At 50.1% G+C, this 19,010-nt stretch overlaps 2 protein-coding genes across 11 annotated transcripts in view; both read left to right on the top strand.

Moving 5' to 3' along the window:
• The window catches only part of CAMTA2 (calmodulin binding transcription activator 2), a 60,934-nt gene extending 55,200 nt beyond the window's left edge, over positions 1-5,734 (top strand). For 7 of the 10 annotated variants that reach the window (XR_014504329.1, XR_014504330.1, XR_014504331.1 and 4 more), the window contains 3 exons: positions 3,195-3,269; positions 4,283-5,188; positions 5,225-5,734. Coding sequence is in view for 3 of the 10 variants with exons in the window: in XM_083410042.1 (XP_083266168.1) it covers positions 3,195-3,269; positions 4,283-4,349 (142 nt within the window). In the remaining 7 variants the exon portion in view is untranslated. Of the gene's footprint in view, positions 1-3,194; positions 3,270-4,282 lie in introns of all 10 variants that reach the window. The other 3 variants (XM_083410042.1, XM_083410040.1, XM_083410041.1) reach the window with 1 other exon arrangement.
• A 5,514-nt stretch (positions 5,735-11,248) lies between these two features.
• SAP25 (Sin3A associated protein 25) overlaps positions 11,249-19,010 on the top strand; it is a gene marked incomplete at its 3' end in the record, with an annotated part of 9,192 nt that continues 1,430 nt past the window's right edge. The window contains exons 1-8 of the mRNA XM_083409599.1: positions 11,249-11,254; positions 11,425-11,479; positions 12,518-12,711; positions 15,289-15,398; positions 15,881-16,008; positions 16,886-17,027; positions 17,684-17,784; positions 18,844-19,005. Coding sequence (XP_083265725.1) covers positions 12,530-12,711; positions 15,289-15,398; positions 15,881-16,008; positions 16,886-17,027; positions 17,684-17,784; positions 18,844-19,005 — 825 coding nt within the window. The 5' untranslated portion in view covers positions 11,249-11,254; positions 11,425-11,479; positions 12,518-12,529. The remainder of the gene's footprint in view (positions 11,255-11,424; positions 11,480-12,517; positions 12,712-15,288; positions 15,399-15,880; positions 16,009-16,885; positions 17,028-17,683; positions 17,785-18,843; positions 19,006-19,010) is intronic.

Below are 19,010 nucleotides of genomic sequence, written 5' to 3'. Positions count from 1 at the left end.
TGGTGGAGGGGGGAGAGAGCGCCCGCGTTGGCTGCCTCCGTTCAAAAGATCAGTGTCGTTCGTGTAACGTCTGTAGCGACAAACCGGGTGTCTTAAATTCCAAAAATTTTCAGCTGGGAGCCGGTCCGCTGTCCCTCAGACCTTGTGGGGGGCCGCGCTATATTTTGGGGGGGAAATATGAACGAATTCACAAGTAACCCAGAGATGCATTTTAAATAAAAGGACACATTCTACTTATGTAAAAACATGCTGATTCCCGGACCATTTGCGGGCCGGATTCAGAAGGCGATTGGGCCGGATCCGGCCCTACCTTAGTTTGCCTACCCCTGGTCTACTGCATTACTATGAACAGTGCTTTTGTTAAAAAATGTTTGGGGTACTCTCGTTTTCCTACTCATATTGAAATACTGCCTCTCAATGAGGACAAACTTAGATTCACAAAATGTTTAGGGGTATGCGTCCCCCCAGGAAAAACCCACCGACTATGCACAAGGCAGTTTACAAGCCGAAGAAACAACAAAACACGCAGCCAAGGCCGTGCGCCTTAGAACAATCTGATCCAATACAATACAGTGGTGCCTCTGGATACGAACTGGATCCGTTCTGAAGCCCCATTCGCATCCAGAAGCGAACGCAACCTGTGCCCGCAGGTCGCAATTCGCCGCTTCTGCGCATGCGTGTGACATCATTTTGACCACCTGCACATGCGCGAGCGGCAAAACCTGGAAGTAACGCGCTCCGTTACTTCTGGGTCGCTGCAGCGTGGAACCCGAAAATACTTATCCCAAAGCTACTTCAACCCGAGGTATGACTGTACCAAAAAGCCATAAAAACATACATTTAGAAGAAACAGCTGGCATATCCAATAAAGTAATGCACAATAATCCATTAGAATGTAATAGCCCACAACAAAATTAACTCTCGGAATATCTGCAAACAATAATCAGGCAGAATCTCACTCTAATAATCAATTGCTAAACTCTTTATTCTGCCGTCACCTGTCTGTCTCTGGCGGCGATGTGCACCTTATAATCAGTCAAAATAACAGCGAGTCACAATGCATAAAAAATCACAGTCTGTAGAAAAGCATTTAAAAGCCTCAAATTGAGAAATATCCTTGGGAGAGGCGGGACGCGGGTGGCGCTTGCCTACGGCTGGGGGGCCCCTATCCACCTCCAGCAGCTGGGATCCAGAAGCATTTCAGCCTTGGAGGCCAAAAGGCCCTGATAGCCCTCTATCCTCCTTGTATATATCCCATCCGCTTTTGATTTGGCGGCCCTGGCTGCTTCCAGTGGGAGAGAGTTCCGCAGTTGAACCCTGCGCTGCTGCTGTGAGAAGGACTTTCTCTCCTCCTTATCGATTCTTCCAGCATCAGGGAAGGAGGGAGGGCCCACCGCAGCCCACCCCCCTGAGCGCATGCCGAGGCGAAGCCCTGGCGTGGCCCCCGCCTGACCGCTCACGGCCCCAGCATCCTTGCCGCAGCCGGCCTCTCTCTGGCCGGCTCCCTGCCAGGACCGAGTGCGATATTATCTGTCCCGGCTGAGACCGAGTAGTAATTTTAGACTAGGTCATTCCTCTCCTTCCCTCTGGGCTTGACCGCACGGCCTTTTTCCGATGCTCTCTAGGGACTGGAAACTTGGCTAGTCTTCTGCCTTTTGGCAGAACCGCCCCTTCTCTGAGCCCGGGGGAATGAATGGCTCATGACTGCCCTTTACTGCCAGCTGACCGAAGGCCAAGCAGGGCGATCTGTCCTAGTCTTACATATCTGTTTTGTTTGTTTGCTTGTTTATCTTGCTGGTAGTTTGTTTGTTTTCAATTTGTATCCTGCCCTTAATATTTCCCGCCCTGCCTCCTGCAAACACATTTTAAAGGCCATAGAATGTTAATCCGCCCAAAGGCCTGGTTGTAGAGAAACGTTTCGTATAATAATAATAATAATAATAATAATAATAATAATAATAATAATAATAATATTTTTTATTTATACCCCACCCTTTCTGGTTCAGAAAACCAGGCTCAGGGTGCAGGGTGGCTAACAACAAATTTAAAACACTTAATTGATGCAACAAAAAAACAGTATAAAACGTGAATAACAATAAATTCAGAATTCAAAAATCAATTTAGGGGGGAAATCCATCCAATAAACATTAGATGATCACCAGGGCTAGCTGGCTAAATTAGTCCTACTTGGGCCGGCGAGGGGACCAGGGGAGAATTAGCTGTGGGATCCCAGAGCGGGGAATCTTTATAAAAAGGGAAGGAAGGGGAATAAAAGATCAGGCTAAGTTCAAATTAAAGGCCAGGCGGAATAGCTCTGTCTTACAGGCCCTGCAAAAGGTTAAATCCTGCAGGGCCCTGGTCTCCTGGGACAGAGCATTCCATCAGGTCGGAGCCATCACTGAGAAGGCCCTGTTGGAGGACAGTCTGACTTCCTTAGGGCCTGGGACCTCTAAACTATGGCTATTCATGGACCTTAAGGTCCTCTGCGGGGCAGACCAGGAGAGGCGGTCCCATAAATACGAGGGCCCATTTGTGCCACCTAAAGATATGTTAAGGAAGGCGCTAGGCGGACCTCCCTGGAGAGGGTGTCCAACAAATGGAGAGCCACCACAGAAAAAGCCCCGTTCTCGTGTTGCTGCCCTGTCCGGGCCTCTCGCGAAGGGGGCAGACAAAGAAAGGCATCGGGGGATGATTGCAGGATCCAATGGGTCAGTTCATACGGGGAAAGGAAAGTTTCACTAAAGCTTAGCCAGAATCTCCTTTGATTTCATTTCTCGCTCCCTCTTCCATGGGAAAGCCCTTTAGATATTTGAAGAGGGCTACCATATCTCCTCTCAAGTCATACCCACCTCCTCCTTCAACCGTTCCTCATCAGGCTTGGTTTCCAGACCCTTGATCATCTCGGCCGCCTGCTCCACCTTTGTCAATCTCTTTCTTCAACTGGGGTGCCCAGAACTGGACACAGGACTCCTGGTGGGGCCTGGCCGAGGCAGAAGAGAGCAGTAATATGATCATAGAGTGTGTTAATCGCCTTTGCTTTTGTTGCTGCTGCATCACACGGTGGGCTCACGTTCAGCCGGGGGTCCAGGGAGACGCCTGGGTCCCTTTGCGTTGTTGCCGAGTACATGTTCGCTCCCTTGAACCCAGCACCCCTCCAAACACACGCCTCTCTCTTTCTCCCCCCCCCCCAACAGAGGAACGTTCCTAACCAAGAAGCAAGACCAGGCAGCTCGGAAGATCATGAGGTTCCTGCGACGTTGCCGACACAGGTAAGGTCGAAGGAAGGGAGCAGAGGCCGGCTTAGGTGGCTTAAAAGTCTTTGGGTGGACTGCCCTGGTCTTCTTTAAAAACAGTAGTAGTAATTATATATTTTTCCAGCGTTATACAAGATAGCTGCAAAATGCAGTGTTGTCAAACAGGCGATAGGCATTCGTCCTGTTTGCAGAGTAGGCGAGAGAAGGCTGCTGCCACTTTGAGGCTGCCCCACTCAATAATAATAATAATAATAATAATAATAATAATAATAATAATATATTTGTACCCCGCCCATCTGGCTGGGTCTCCCCAGCCACTCTGGGCGGCTTCCAACAAAGATTAAAAATACATTAAAATGTCACACATTAAAAGCTTCCCTAAACAGGGCTGCCTGCAGATGTCTTCCAAAAGTTTGGTAGTTGTTTTTCTCTTTGACATCTAGTGGGAGGTAGTTCCACAGGGCAGGCACCACCACCGAGAAGGCCCTCTGCCTGGTTCCCTATAGCTTGGCTTCTCGCAGTGTGCGAATAGAATAGAATTATAGGTGAACTGGACTCCTTGGCAGGCTTTGAATAAACAAACACAAATTTATTATTGGTAACATATAGACAGATAATTTAAGGATCTTTACAATTTAATAATATGCGGAGAATAACATGTGCTGAAAAACCAGAGAGAGGAGCTGAGGGGCTGGGATGGGAGGGTGGGTTTTTCTTGGGGAGGGGGGGAAGTAGGGGGGGAATGAGGATGATATGTTTTTGATAAATTGTTATGCTGAAATTCTTAATAAAAATCATTTTTTTAAAAGAATAGAATAATAGAAATGTATTTCATAATTTCCCAAGTTGCTAAGGGCTTTATAGACTAACAGCGGCACCTCAAACTCGGCCCTGAAGCAAATTGGCCGCCAGAGCTGAATAAGCCGCATGGGAAGAATGGTAGAGTCGGAAGAGACCCCTGAGGGTCATCTAGCCCAACCCGCTGCAGAGGAAAGCTTCTCACGCTTGCCCCCCGTCTCTCCTTGCAGGATGAAGGAGCTCAAGCAGCGAGAGGAGCTGGAGGGGCCCTCACAGAAGCGGGGCCTGGCCACTTAGCCCCCCACCCGCCCTGAGCCCCACGGCCCGAGAAGGAGAGTCTTAAGCCCAGGCGAAGACGGAGCTGGGGCAGGACTGTGCAATAGAGACTGGCTGAGTGGGGGGGGGGGACAAACTCCTTCTCCCTCCCTCCTCCCTCCCCCCCCCAGGGTGGTGGGTGCAGAGGGCGCCCTGCAGTGCCTCCCCCCCCCCCACGCTTCGCCTTACATCGGTGCCAAGTCTTCACCCCGCTTCCCTCCCCCCTTTTACCCCCACGTGTGGGGCAGGGGCAGAGTAGCCGAGGTTTGGTTTGGGGGGGCAGGCAGCTGCCCCCTCCTCCTCCAATCCCCGAATGGGCAGGCCTTGCTGCATAGGAATCTGCCTCCCCTCGAGCCAGGCCACTGGGCACCCACTCGGCTCAGTATTGCGTGCACTGGCCGCCAGCATCACCTCCAGGGTTTCAGGCAGCCCTGCTTGGCGCTGCCAGGATTGGACCCGGGACCTTCTGCAGGCGAGGCAAGGTGCTGCTGCAGCGGCCCACCTCCAGGTCACTGACCATTGGTCCATCCAGCCTACACTGACCGGCAGCAGCAGCAGCAGCTCTGGGGGATTTCAGGCTCCGGCACTCGGGAGATGTTGCCAGCGTCCTTCTGCATGCCTACTCTGCCAACGAGCCACGAGGGCACTTCCCGTTGGCCCAGCTAGTATTGCCTGCACAGACTGGCAGCAGCAGTGACTCTCCCACAAGCCAGAGAGGGAATCCCTCCCAGCCCTTCCTGGAGGTGTGTTGGGGATTGAACCTTCTGCATGCCAAGCAGGTGTTCTGCTCACTGAGCTCCTTTGCCACTCCGAGGGGTCGCGTGTCCCCTGCTTGCAGAGGGTCCTAATTGAAGCAGCCCCCCCTTCCTGCTCTCACTCCCCTCCTCTCTCCCGCAATGCACTTTTGAATCCCCCACCCTCAAAAAAAGCCGGCCCAATTTCCCCTGTGTACATCTTCCTTCTTCCCAAGTGTACATATCTAGCCTCTCCGGGGCTGAGCTGCTGGATCTCACGGGGTCCCTCTCTCCCTCCCTCCCCACCCCCGAAGCCCCCTCACCCTCTATCTCCAACCCCCCCCCCCTTGGCCTCCCCTCCTGTAAATATTTGTAACATATGGACAAAAGAAGAAGAAGAAAAGCTATACTTCAGAATCTATTTAAAATGTGAAGGCATCTTTGCTTCGGGGGGGGGGAGGGAGGTGCATGGGTTTTAATTTCGGAGCCACGCCCACCGTCGTCGTGTATTTAAGCCCCGCCCACCCTACCGCTTCCCCCCTCCCCCCTTCCATCTGTCATTTCTACAGTTTTTTGCATGAGTTTTCATTTGTTTGTACAAATTTACATTAAACCGCCAAAAAAAAAAAAAAATGTGTGTGAGTGAGTGTAATTGATTGGAAATGCTGTCTCCCATATGAGGATCGAACCCGTTACCTTGGTGTTACCTGCAGCAAGCGATCTGGGGTGAAAAGGAGCTTGTCCCACAGCAATGCGGGGCTCGGTTTATTACGCTCAGGGGCACAGCTCTGCTTATTTTCAGCACCAGGGTTGCAAATCGGACCTTCCACCACTGCTTCTGAACATGTGCCGAGTGAGTTTTCATCACTGCGGAATCGCAAAGTTGGAAGGGACCCCCCCCCTGCAGTGCAGGAATCACAGCTGTGATATTTGGGTTTTTTTTTTTTTATTTGCACACACACAGGCTGAGCATAATATGACCTGCACCTGGCCAGGTAGCAACAAAAGGAGTCACCTTTCTTCTTGTTGTTGTTTAGTCGTTTAGTCGTGTCCGACTCTTCGTGACCCCCCTGGACAAGAGCACGCCAGGCACTTCTGTCCTCCACTGCCTCCCGCAGTTGGGTCAAACTCATGCTGGTAGCTTCGAGAACACTCTCCCACCATCTCGTCCTCCATCGTCCCCTTCTCCTTGTGCCCTCCATCTTTCCCAACATCAGGGTCTTTTTCAGGGAGTCTTCTCTTCTCCTGAGGTGGCCAAAGTCTTGGAGCCTCGGCTTCAGGATCTGTCCTTCCAGTGAGCACTCAGGGCTGATTTCCTTCAGAATGGAGAGGTTTGATCTTCCTGCAGTCCATGGGACTCTCAAGAGTCTCCTCCAGCACCAGATTTCAAAAGCATCCATTCTTCGGCGATCAGCCTTCTTTGTGGTCCAGCTCTCACTTCCATACATCACTACTGGGAAAACCAGAGCTTTAACTGTACAGACCTTTGTTGGCAAGGTGACCTTTCTTGGCGATCCACAAAAGGCAAGCCCTCACCTCTCAGCTGCAAAGATCCTGCCAATGTAAATCCTGAATCTTTTGACCTTAAAGATCCACTAATATCTCTGAGAGGCCATTGAGCCCATCCCAGTCTCATTACAGCCTCATTCATTCACACAATGTTATCATCCTGCACAAGGGAAATGAGCCTATAGGCCCCTGCCCTGTGGGGCAGGGACAAAAACTCTGCAGGGGAGGGTTAGGGTTAGTGCAGTAGTGACAACTTGGCCCCACGGCTGTGGGTGCCCCAGGGCCGTGGGTGCCATGCAGCCTGCAAGGCCGTGGCACCAAAATCTGTGCGTGCTCAGCCCCTTCATAGGGAGTTTTGTGGGTGTTCGCCTGCTCTCCCAGTGGCCCCCAAGGGAACCCCAAATTGCAAGGGCCCAGAAACGACAGCAGCAACTCTCCCTCCTAGTTTATTCCTAGGTTTGCAGAAGCATAGCTGCCTCCGACAGAGGAAGACGGAGGGGGAAAAATATTGCTTTTTGGCGGGTAAGGCTAGAACTTGTGGACTGCGCAGGATCTGTACCCTGTAGGGTCATCGAGTCGAACCCTCTGGAATGCAGGAAGCCCGTGAATCCCAATGAAGTTGCACGTTGGGCAGAGAAAATAAAAGGTAAAAAGTTAAATCTGGCCCTGACCTGGCCACAGTGATCCACGCGACGGTCACCTCCAGACTGGATTATTGTAACTCGCTCTACGTGGGGCTGCCCTTGAGACTGACCCAGAAACTCCAGCGGGTGCAGAATGCCGCGGTGAGACTCCTTATGGGGTCGTCGCTGCGAGATCACATTCATCCGGTGCTATACCAGCTGCACTGGCTCCCGGTGGAGTACAGGGTCAGGTTTAAGGTGCTGGTTTTCACCTTTAAAGCCCTATGCGGCCTAGGACCCACGTACCTACGGGACTGCCTCTCCTGGTATGCCCTGCGGAGGACTTTAAGGTCCACAAATGACAACACCTTGGAGGTCCCAGGTCACAAGATGGTTAGATTGTTCTCAACTAGGGCCAGGGCCTTTTCAGTACTGGCCCCGACTTGGTGGAACGCTCTGTCCCAAGAGACCAGGGCCCTGCGGGACTTGACATCTTTCCGCAGGGCCTGCAAGACGGAGCTGTTCCACCAGGCCTTTGGTTTGGACTCAGTCTGACCCTTATGTTTCCCTCCCCTTATGATTTTGACTTTTAAAATGAGGCTGCATTTTAAATTGCCTTTTAACCTGTATTTTAAATTGTTATTTTCTTCTTTTTCTTATTATGTTTTTACTGAAATTTTATTGGTGTTAGCCGCCCTGAGCCTGGCTCTGGCCGGGGAGAGCAGGTATAAATAAAATTTATTGTTATTCTTTATTATTAAATGACCCCTGGACAGTTAAGTCCAGTCAAAGGCGACTATGTCCGGTGTTTGCTCACAGACAGCTTTCTGGGTCATGTGGCCTGCAGGACTAAACCGCTTCTGGTGCAACGGGACACCGTGACAGAAACCAGAGCGCATGGAAACGCCATTTGCCTTCCCACCACAGTGGTACCTATTTATCTACTTGCACTGGTATGCTTTCGAACTGCTAGGTTGGCAGGAGCTGGGACCGAGCAACGGAAGCTCACCCTGTCATTGCGGGGATTTGAACCGCCAACCTTCTGATCAGCAAGCCCAAGAGCCCCCTTTGGCCTGATCCAGCTGCCAGGCTCTTCTGATCTTCTTAGGTAGAACACAGGTGTTGAGACTAGCAGAATTTGTCTAATCCTCTTTTAAAGCCAACCGTCAGGGGTCCGGTATTCCGTTCACAACTTGGAGGGAGTGTCTTCCACAGATCATATCTCTAAAATAGAAACAGCTAAAACATGGGAGGGGGGAAGCAATCATTAAAAATAATCATAATTTAACACTAGTACACAATCTACTAAAACATACAGGTGCAATGAACACAGCCCAGCCTTCCACTGAAAGCAGTCAGTTCCCCAAGATCTGTTGAAAAAAGATCTTCACTTGCCTGCAGAAGGACAGCAAGGAGGGAATCAGTCGGGCTTCTCTATGGAAAGAGATCCAAAATTTGCTGGAGCAACAACCACAAAGAAGGCCCTGCTTTGTTTGTCCCCACCAAGTGGGCTTGGGAGGGTGGCAGGACTGAGGGAAGGCCTTGAATAACATCAAAATTATTAAGGAGACAGTGTGTGTAGCTTTTTGCAAGTTTCAGCCCGGCTGCAAAAGCACAGCAGAGACTCTGGGGAAATCTGCCCTGTGTTGTGTCTTTCTCCCAATTAACCTCCATCTCCAGAGATGGCCAGTGGCAGCACCAGGTGGCCTCCCCTGTGATGTCATCCCAGAGCCGCCCTAGGCCTCAGGTTTGGGTCTGAGATGCTCCTGACCTGGCAACCGTAATCCAGTTGTTGTTGTTTAGTCGTTTAGATGTGTCCGCCTCTTTGTGACCCCCTGGACCAGATCACGCCAGGCCCTCCTGTCTTCCACTGCCTCCCGCAGTTTGGTCAAACTCATGTTTGTAGCTTCGAGAACACTGTCCCACCATCTCCTCCTCCGTCGTCCCCTTCTCCTTGTGCCTTCCATCTTTCCCAACATCAGGGTCTTTTCCAGGGAGTCTTCTCTTCTCATGAGGCGGCCAAAGTCTTGGAGCCTCAGCTTCAGGATCTGTCCTTCCAGTGAGCACTCAGGGCTGATTTCCCTAAGAATGGAGAGGTCTGATCTTCTTGCAGTCCATGGGACTCTCAAGAGACTCCTCCAGCACCAGAATTCAAAAGCATCCATTCTTCGGCGATCAGCCTTCTTTAGGGTCCAGCTCTCACTTCCATACATCACTACTGGGAAAACCACAGCTTTAACTATACGGACCTTTGTTGGCAAGGTGATGTCTCTGCTTTTAAAGACCAGGGCTTGCATCTGGATGGTGCATCATGAAGGAGGTGCAATAGAATTGCAGAGAAGCAAGGACCATGTCATTATCCCCCGCGCCTAAGGCAGAGCGGGTTGGACTAGATGACCCTCGGGGTCCCTTCTGACTCTGCAATCTGATGATTCTATGTTCTGATGGTCTCCTTCAGTTTGCTGCAGCCTCCAAACCAGGCATCCCCAAACTCAGCCCTCCAGATGTTTTGGGACTACAACTCCCATCATCCCTGACCACTGGTCCTGTTAGCTAGGGATGATGGGAGTTGTAGTCCCAAAACATCTGGAGGGCTGAGTTTGGGGACGCCTGCTCCAAACCCTCTCACTTTGCAAAAACATCTAAGGATAATCCCCAGAGTTTTCTGGGGGGTGTTATTCCCTTGTGATTGCAGCCCTTTGAAGGGCGTGAGACTTGAGTTTTGTCACCTCCTTGACAAATGGGGAATAATCACTGGAGACCAGACCTTTCCCCCCAACCTACACCCCTGGGGAGCAATTAAAGATGACCTGGTCTCTTTCCAGACTATACTCTCAGATTACTATAGAGCCAACCCTTTTGAACCCAGGTGAATTCATTTTCATTCATTCAGTTTAATACACAACCCTTCCGTCAAAAGAGCAACAGACCACAAATATCAGTGCAGCGCGTAATATCTATACAAAACCAAAGCAGTTATTGCTTCTGAGTACACACACCTCGGAGGCTGTGATGGTCAGGATGCAGAACATTGTTCTTAAAAGCTAATGTAAAGAATATTATTGTATTTTTAAAGCAGGCATGGTAGCCCGGAGGACCTTTCGTTTCCTGAAAATAAATGTAAAGAACAAGGCTCTAGTCCATCATGCCATATGGATAGCCTCTGAGGAGCCAGATTTATAGAAAGACAGAATTGTGGAGTTGTAAAGGCCTCCCCACGGTCATCTAGTCCAACCCCCTTCAATGCAGCGTTTGGGTTTGAACCCACAACCTTGAGATAGCAGAGCTTCCTGTTCTGCCAACGTGTTTAGCATTTGAAATACACAAATAATATAATTGAGCTCTGCAATGTTTGGGGGGGGGGGCGTGGAGAGACAGAGAAAGGGACTTCTCACCCCACCCACTTTGGAGGAGGATTTTAAAGCCAGGCTGGATGTCTGCAAAAGTGCTGCAGGAGGAGAAATTTCCTCCCAGAGTCAGGCCCAGCTGAGTCCACTTTGTTCCTAATGAGGCCCTTGTGCAGAGAATGATTTAAAAATTGAGAAGGTTCTCAGCTGCGGAAGGAAGAAGCAGAACCTGGAAGTGGGAGAGGTGTGAGTTGAAGAAGTTGGTCAAAGGGGGGGGGGCTTCAACTTTTGTGCAAGCAGTGCCTCCATTTCTCTCAAATTATTATTATTATTATTATTATTATTATTATTATTATTATTTCAGAGGCTCTTTGTGATTTTAAGGGGTTTTTCTTAGAAAACAATGCATTCCTCATTCTCTTTTAGTGACCCCCCCCTCTACTCTCCCCCTAGTAGAAAGGGCCTGTTATTTTGAGACTTCACTATAGGCTTAAACATTTATCCCATTGAGTAATTCCAGAAATACCTTTATTTTGCAACAGTGCTTTAATGCTTCCATTTCTGAGTACCTTAGAAATATCCCGTCCTACAGATGTGGTGTCCCCAAGGTGGGGGGGTGGTCTTGGCCTGCCGTCCTGCTCTTCCAGGCCCCCTCCCCAAATTACCAACGTCAGGTTAGAGGATCCTCCATCTCTGGTCAAGCCAAGCTGCGCCTATTGAGGTCGCATCCTGCCTTGAGAAACCTCTAGGATTCAGGCAGAGGGGGATTTGTTCGCGCCCACAGTTTATTTTTGTTTTACGGATGCATTTATTGAATTTTCACACCCCACCTTTCTTTCCGCAGGGCTCTCGGTCACCTGCCTCCTTCTCCCTCAATTCCCCCACGACAACCTTGTGAGGTGGGTTAGGTTGAGAAGCAAGGAGGGTGCTCACAAATTCACATCCAGTGTGTTTTATGGCTGAGTTGGGGATTCAAACTCAGACACCCCCCCCCCCCCCGCATGTTTAAATATCTAAATATCTTGTTATGATCACCACCAGCATCCTAGGGATAGCTCTTTTCAAGTAGAGCATGAGACTCTCAATCCTTAAGGCTGTGGGTTCGAGTCTCAAGCAGGGGAAAAATAGATCTGCATTGCAGGGGGGGTTGGGCTGGATGACCCTTGGCTGGGGGGGGGTGTGACAAATGACAAATCTGTTAAAAAACAGGTCTATATAATATTTAGAAAGAGGGGGAATCTTTGCAAGGAACGAAGCTTTGCTTATGGGCAGCTGCAATTCTCATCCCCAAAGGGCTTGCGATTTTAATTTTGTTTTCCTGGAGAATTGAGGAACCCCTGGCCCGCCCCCCCCCTTGCAACCTAGGCGCATAGCAAGTAGCAGGATCAAGCCCCAGGGCACCCACCCAAGCCCAGGATTAATCCTGCCCTAAATGTCCCTCTTCCTCTGGGGTTGAAAACACAAAGAGGGATTATTTGGTACCCAGAAGAAGGAGATAAGTCCTCTTTCACGCCAGGAATGAGATTGCCTCTCCAAGTAGCTGTGGATGATGCCCCGTGGCAAAAAGGGCAGCTCAGGTGGGCAGGGCTCCCCCCCCCACGCCCCCCACTCCTCCTATATAGGGTGCTCCCTTGACCCCCTGATGATGGAAGTCCTTTCCTCCCAGGCAAAGAGAGGAGGTGGGTATTTTTTGGGGAGGCTGGCTGAGGTCCACAAAGCCGCCCCCTTCTCAGTCTAGACTATCCAAGCCTTGCAAAAAAAGGGGGGGTCCCTGTCCCACCCTGGAGGGGGGGCAGCTTGGCTCCTGTTTTGCACCCCACCTCCCTGCCCCCAGCAAGTGGGGCCATTGCCAAGGTCTCCTGGCAGAGAAAAGACCCAACAGGTTTTCATTCTCTGCTGCCCTCCAAGCGAGGACTTTTCCTTTCCTCCTTTTTCAGGTTTTGCAAGAGATGTTTGACGACTCGGACCCCCGGCATGAGCTCTGGGAGACGGAAGATGAAGATGATGAAGAAGAGGAAGAGGAAGAAGAGGAGGAGGAGGAGGAGGAGGAGGGAGATAGTGACTCCAGCTCAGACGCAGCAGACAGCAGCGAGGATTCCCACGCCGAAGAAACCCAGGAGTTCGGGGAACAGTGAGTGAGGCTTTGGGGCCTGCGGAATATAAGACTTCTTGGATTCTGTTGTTTGGGGTTTGTAGTCTCTCTGGGGCAGAGACTGCAGAGAGGGCCTGGCACAACCCAGGTGTTGAATTAATATGCTGTTTTTGGAAAACAGAGTTGGGTGGGAATCATAAGCGGAGCGTCTTACAGCTGTGTGCGCTTCAAATACAATTTTATCTCCCCCCTACAAAACGCAGCATTTTATTATTATTATTATTATTAATTATTACAAAATACAGCACCCTTTCGGTGGGTGCTGTTGGGTGCAGTAGAAATTCTAGTTTGCCCGCCACGTTGAACCCTGAAGGGTCCTGGCTGCGAACTGTGCTTAACTGGAGTCACATTCCTAATTATTCATTACATTCAGTGCTTTTTTTTCTTTAAAAAAAAAAGTTTACTCTCATAGTGACTCGAGAAAATCGCTATTTTATAGTTCAAACTGGTGAAAATAAATACAGTAAATGGACAAAAGTACAAAGATTCGCAAAATGTTTAAGGGGTATGCGTACCCCTTCGTCTCCCCAGAAAAAAAACACTTCCTCAAGAATTTGAAGCCTCCTTTCTCCAGGGTCATAGTCCTCATTTAATTCCCGACAACCCTGTGAGGTAGGGCAGGTTTGTGGCCTAGTGGGGAGATTTGAACCCTGGGCCACTCACTGGTGTTGCGGCTTCATGTAAAAAAACAACAACAGGCTTTTTAATATCCCTTTATTTTAAAATTGTGTGTTGTTTTTAAAATTTGCACCAGGCCTTTTGAATGGGTGCCCTGTTCCGTTACCCCAAACCCAGCATGGTATAGTGGTTAGGGTCCGGGACCTGGGAGAGACCCGGGTTCGAATCACTTGAGGGGCCAGTCACCACCTTCCTCACAGGGTTGTGGTGAGGATAATAAATAATAATAATAATTTTTTATTTATACCCCGCCCTTCCCGGTTCAGAAAACCGGGCTCAGGGCGGCTAACAGCAAATTTAAAACACTTAATTAATGCAACAAAAAACAGCATAAAATACAGTATAAAACGTGAATAACAATAAATTCAGAATTCAAAAATCAATTTAGGGGGTGAAATCCATCCAATAAACATTAGAGGATCACCAGCGCTAGCTGGCTGAATTGGTCCTATTTGGGCCGGTGAGGAGACCAGGGCAGAATTAGCTGTGGGATCCCAGAGCGGGGAATCTTCATAAAAAGGGAAGGAAGGGGAATAAAAGATCAGGCTAAGTTCAGATTGAAAGCCAGGGGGAATAGCTCTGTCTTACAGGCCCTGCGGAAGGAGGTTAAATCCTGCAGAGCCCTGGTCTCCTGGGACAGAGCAGTCCACCAGGTCGGAGCCACCACTGAGAAGGCCCTGCCCTGGGGGAGTATAATCTGGCTTCCTTAGGGCCCTCTAAACTAGGATTATTCGTGGACCTTAAGGTAAACGATGGAGGGAAAGAACCATGTCTTTTTTTTTTTTAATAGATATTTTATTCTATTTTACATACAAAACGACAAAGCAAAACAAAAACAACGAACAATACACCGAAAACATACAGAATTACACAAACATAACATACTACAGACAACAGAAATAAAAACAATCTTATCTTCATATTGATCTTGCATTAACTTGTTTCTCTGACTTCCCCGAGTCTCCCTTCCCTGTATTCCAATTCATACAATTTAACAACAAATCCCTTCCCTCTGTCATGTTTAACCTCCTTTCTTGATTTGAATGTCTTAATATAGCTTATTCAATGCTTAGAACTTAAGATGTTGGGTCTTCTAATCTTTAAAGTTTTACTCCAATAACCTTATACATTCAATCTGATGTTATTTTAACATTCATTAATCTTGTAGTGTTTCTGTAAATAGTCTTTAAATTTCTTCCAATCTTCCTCCACCGTCTCTTCTCCCTGGTCTCTGATTCTGCCAGTCATTTCTGCGGATTCCATATAGTCCATGACTTTCATCTGCCATTCCTCCAGCGTGGGTAATTCTTGTGTCTTCCAATACTTTGCAATAAGTATTCTTGCTGCTGTTGTGGCGTACATAAAAAATATCCTGTCTTTTATACGTACCTCTTGATTGACCATGCCCAGGAGAAAGGCCTCCGGTTTCTTCGGGAATGTGTATTTAAACACTTTCTTCAGTTCATTATAGATCATCTCCCAAAAGGTCTTAATCCTTGGGCATGTCCACCAGAGGTGAAAAAAGGTACCTTCAGTTTCTTTACATTTCCAACATTTGTTATTGGGCATATGATAAATTTTTGCTAGTTTGACTGGTGTTATGTACCATCTGTATATCATTTTCATAATATTTTCTCTTAAGGCATTACATGCCGTAAACTTTAACCCATGTCAGCTCATGGCTCTATAAATGGGATAGGTAGATAATTGATTTGGGGTTATAGTCATTTAACAGAGCAATTCCTCAATGTGCCACGAGGGTTTTTGTGTGTGTGAACTGCCTTTTCTGGCGAGAACGCCAAGGCCGTGATGGAGACAGAGGGCAGTGCCCCTTCCTCTTTCCAAGAACTGGACCCCACCTGCCCAAAATTTCCACAGGGTTCAGGATCCAGCCTCTTGCTTCCAGCCAAAAGTGCGCCACCCGGGTTCCCACCACTGCCGCCGGCGCCTTTTCGCCCCATACGCCTTGCAGGAGCAGCGTTCGGCAGGTGAGTCCGGGGGGGGGGGGCAGAGGGGCCGGGCCGGGGCTCCAGATGATGGGCAGAAACCGCCGCACTTGCTTCGGAGGTTTTTGAATCCTGTGGGCTGGCAGCTGTAGCGCAGCCCTGGCCAACCTCCTGCCCTCCAGATGTTGCCACCAAAAAAACATCTGCACGGTGCCAGGTTCATCGAGTCCTAGAATTGTAGGGCCCCCTTTACAGTGGAGGTGGGCAGAGTCTGGTCTGCTGTCATCCAGGTCGGTGCCCATCGCTGCGCCTTGTGGCAGGGAGTTCCACAGTTTGATGAATAACTTTCTTTTATCCGAATCGTCAGCCTCGTCAAGTTCTGGTGTTAGGAGGAGGAGCAAAGCTTTTCTCTGCCCATTCTCCCCGTGTCATGTGTGATTTCGGACGTTTCTGTCCCGTAGCGTCTCTGTCTTTTCTGAAACTTAACTTTTTGACGTGCCTGTCACTTTTATTTCTGTTTTTAGGGCTCAGGAGCAGCTGCAGGGTGGACCTCAAACCTTGGGGCAGAGAGACCCCGCCTTGGGAAACACCCCTCTCTCACTGGGTGCAGGATACAAGAGCTGTCTGCGTAACAAATTGGCGTACACAGCAGGTGCGTTTCGGGGTGGGGGGGCACTCAACCTGCCCCCAAAAATCCTCTGCACATGCTCAAACACCCTCTCCCATGCTGGGGCCGAACGGCTTTGAAGGCCTCTCGGCTCGGCGCCTGCCTTGTCCGCAGAACATAGAATGGCACCTAAAGGGGGAACCTAAAGGGTCCTCTAGACCAACCCCCTGCCACGAATAAACCGCTGCAAGCGTTTTACTGGGAGGTGTCGTTATACCTGCCCCCCGGGCTGACTTTTTGTCTTTATTTTCCAGTGGCGTATAATTGCATATATCTGCCTGCCTTTGACCCGCATCTGTTGCAAACTAGAACTCCTAACAGCCCCTTAAGGGCAGCCCAGCTCTATGATGCTGGATCTCATGGGTGCCCAGTTGTGCTGGTTGGCAGGGCGTGGGCACCGGGTCTCAAAACATCTGGAGGGCTGCAGTTTTTTTACCTATCCTCTGCTAAATACCTCTTCGATGGCAGATTGGTCTGCTTTGTGATGAATCCTGAATAAAAGGCAATTGGCTTTTGTCCAGAGGTCCTGCGGATCGTATCCCTTCCCTCCCTCCATTGCTTATAGCTCATAATCACGCCCATAGCTGCCAGATTTTCATAGGATCGTAGAATCTGGACTCCCAAAGGTCATCCAGCCTGACCCTCTGCAATGCAGGAATGGCAGCTAAAGAATCCCTGGCAGGTGGTCGTTCATCCTCTGCTTGGAAACCTCCGACGAAGGAGAGTCCACTTTCCAAGGTTGTAGAGTTGGGAAGGGACCGCCAGAGGTCATCTAGTCCAACCCGCTGCCAGGCTTTGGGGCGTTGAACATGGCTGTATGTAAATGGGGGTCACACTCATCTCTGCTTGATGTCTTTCCCAGCAGGCGTCCAGGTTCTGCTCCCGGACACTCTCCCACCCTTCTTTCCAGCCGTTCTACACCGCTGTCTCCACCTTCAGGCGCTCCTCCCCAGCTGCAGCTGCAGTACAAGGCGCCTCGCCCTTGGAACTCGAACCCAGAGCCAGTAAGCAGCATGGGGAAGACAGAGGGGAGTCTGCTCTCTCTGTGGGCTAAAGGATGGAGGGCTCCCTATGAGGAAAGATTGCAGCGTGGAGGGGGGCAGATTTTTAGTGTTTGCAAAACGACGCCTGACATATGGGAGAAACTAAAACTCCCTCGTAAAACTAGAACTCAATGGACTTCCCAGGGAAGCCGAAAGTTGGAAGATTCAGCACAGATGAAAGAAAGTCCTTCTGTTGCACAGTTAATCTGTGGAACTCCCTGCCACAGGAGCCAGGGATTTGCCACCAACCCAGATGGCTTTAAAAGGGGACTTTCGATGGATGCTAGTCAGATGGGCCATTGCCCTGCTCTTATGTTGGACTACAACACCCATATTGCACCTAGCCAGCAAGGATCAGCGGACGCAGGCGATGGGAGTTGTAGTCCCACAACATCCGGCGACTTCAGCTTGGAGCAGACTGCTCCGTTCGGAGTCCTTCAATCTTGCATCCCCAGATGTTGAACAGACAACAACTCCCATCCTCCCGAGTCAGCTGAGTCCAGTTGTCGTGGATGATGGGAGTTGTAGTCCAACGACTTCTGGGGACAATTCCCACCAGATCCGGTGTCGGCTGATCTCACCTTCTGACCTCGTGTCTCCCCTTTCTCCCTTTGAAGCGCCTCTCCCCGCCACGGACTGCAGCGGTTTCTTCTACACCGACCCGACGATGCCACCAGGACATCGGATCTACAACTGCCTTTCTGTCTCCACCCAGGAAGTAAGTGGTCTTTGAAAAAGCTTTGAAAAATTACGTGTTTCAATGTAAGAATTCATGGAGGGTGTGGGAAGCCTTTAGGAACAAGAATCATGTGAGTGTCTGGAGGCGGTTGGAGGATGGATGGAGGCTAATGGATTGAGGTTGAATCCTGACAAGACAGAAGTACGGGAGGCGGGCAGGTGTGGGGGACTCCCTGGTCCTGAATGGGGCAACAGTGTCCCTGAAGGACCAGGTGCGCAGCCTGGGAGTCATTCTGGACTCACCGCTGTCCATGGAGGCGCAGGTCAATTCTGTGTCCAGGGCAGCTGTTCACCAGCTCCATCTGGTACGCAGGATGAGACCCCACCTGCCCGCAGACTGTCTCGCCAGAGTGGTGCATGCTCTGGTTATCTCTCGCTTGGACTACTGCAATGCCCTCTATGTGGGGCTACCTTTGAAGGTGACCCAGAAACTACAACTAATCCAGAACGCGGCAGCCAGACTGGGGACTGGGAGAGGCCGCTGGGACCACATAACACCGGTCCTGAAAGACTTACATTGGCTCCCAGTACGTTTCCGAGCACAATTCAAAGTATTGGTGCTGACCTTGAAAGCCCTAAACGCTTCAAAGGCCCAGTAGACCTGAAGGATCATCTCCACCCCCATCGTTCTGCCCAGACACTGAGGTCCAGCGCTGAGGGCCTTCTGGCGGTTCCCTCACTGCGAGAGGCCAAGTTACAGGGAACCAGGCAGAGGGCCTTCTCGGTGGTGGCGCCTGCCCTGTGGAACGCCCTCCCATCAGATGTCAAAGCGATAAACAACTATCTGACTTTTAGAAGACACCTGAAGGCAGCCCTGTTTAGGGAAGGTTTTGATGTTTGATGTATTACGGTATTTTAATATTTCGTTGGAGGCCACCCAGAGTGGCTGGGGAGGCCCAGCCAGTTGGGCAGGGTATATATAATAAGGCAGGGAGTTCCACTGGTTAAAACTCACATTATTATTATTATTTTTTTAGGGAGTTCCGGAGAGTGCCTACGCTCGCTCCTCACCTGTTTGCCTTGCTCCCTTTTCCTTCAGGTCCTCCGCAGCCTGTCCTGGAGACCCCGCCGCCCATCATGTCTGTCCGCACATCTTCCCCGCCTCGCAGGGCCAGCGCCCGCACCCAGTGGCTCTCTGAGCTGGAGTGCAAGGCGGTCTCCGCTCTCATGGAGCTCCCAGACAGCACCACCCAGGATGAGTGCCAG

Source organism: Podarcis tiliguerta, assembly GCF_965153285.1.
Source record: "Podarcis tiliguerta genome assembly, chromosome: 13".
NCBI lineage: Eukaryota > Metazoa > Chordata > Lepidosauria > Squamata > Lacertidae > Podarcis > Podarcis tiliguerta.
This window is presented reverse-complemented; position numbering and strand designations above follow the sequence as displayed.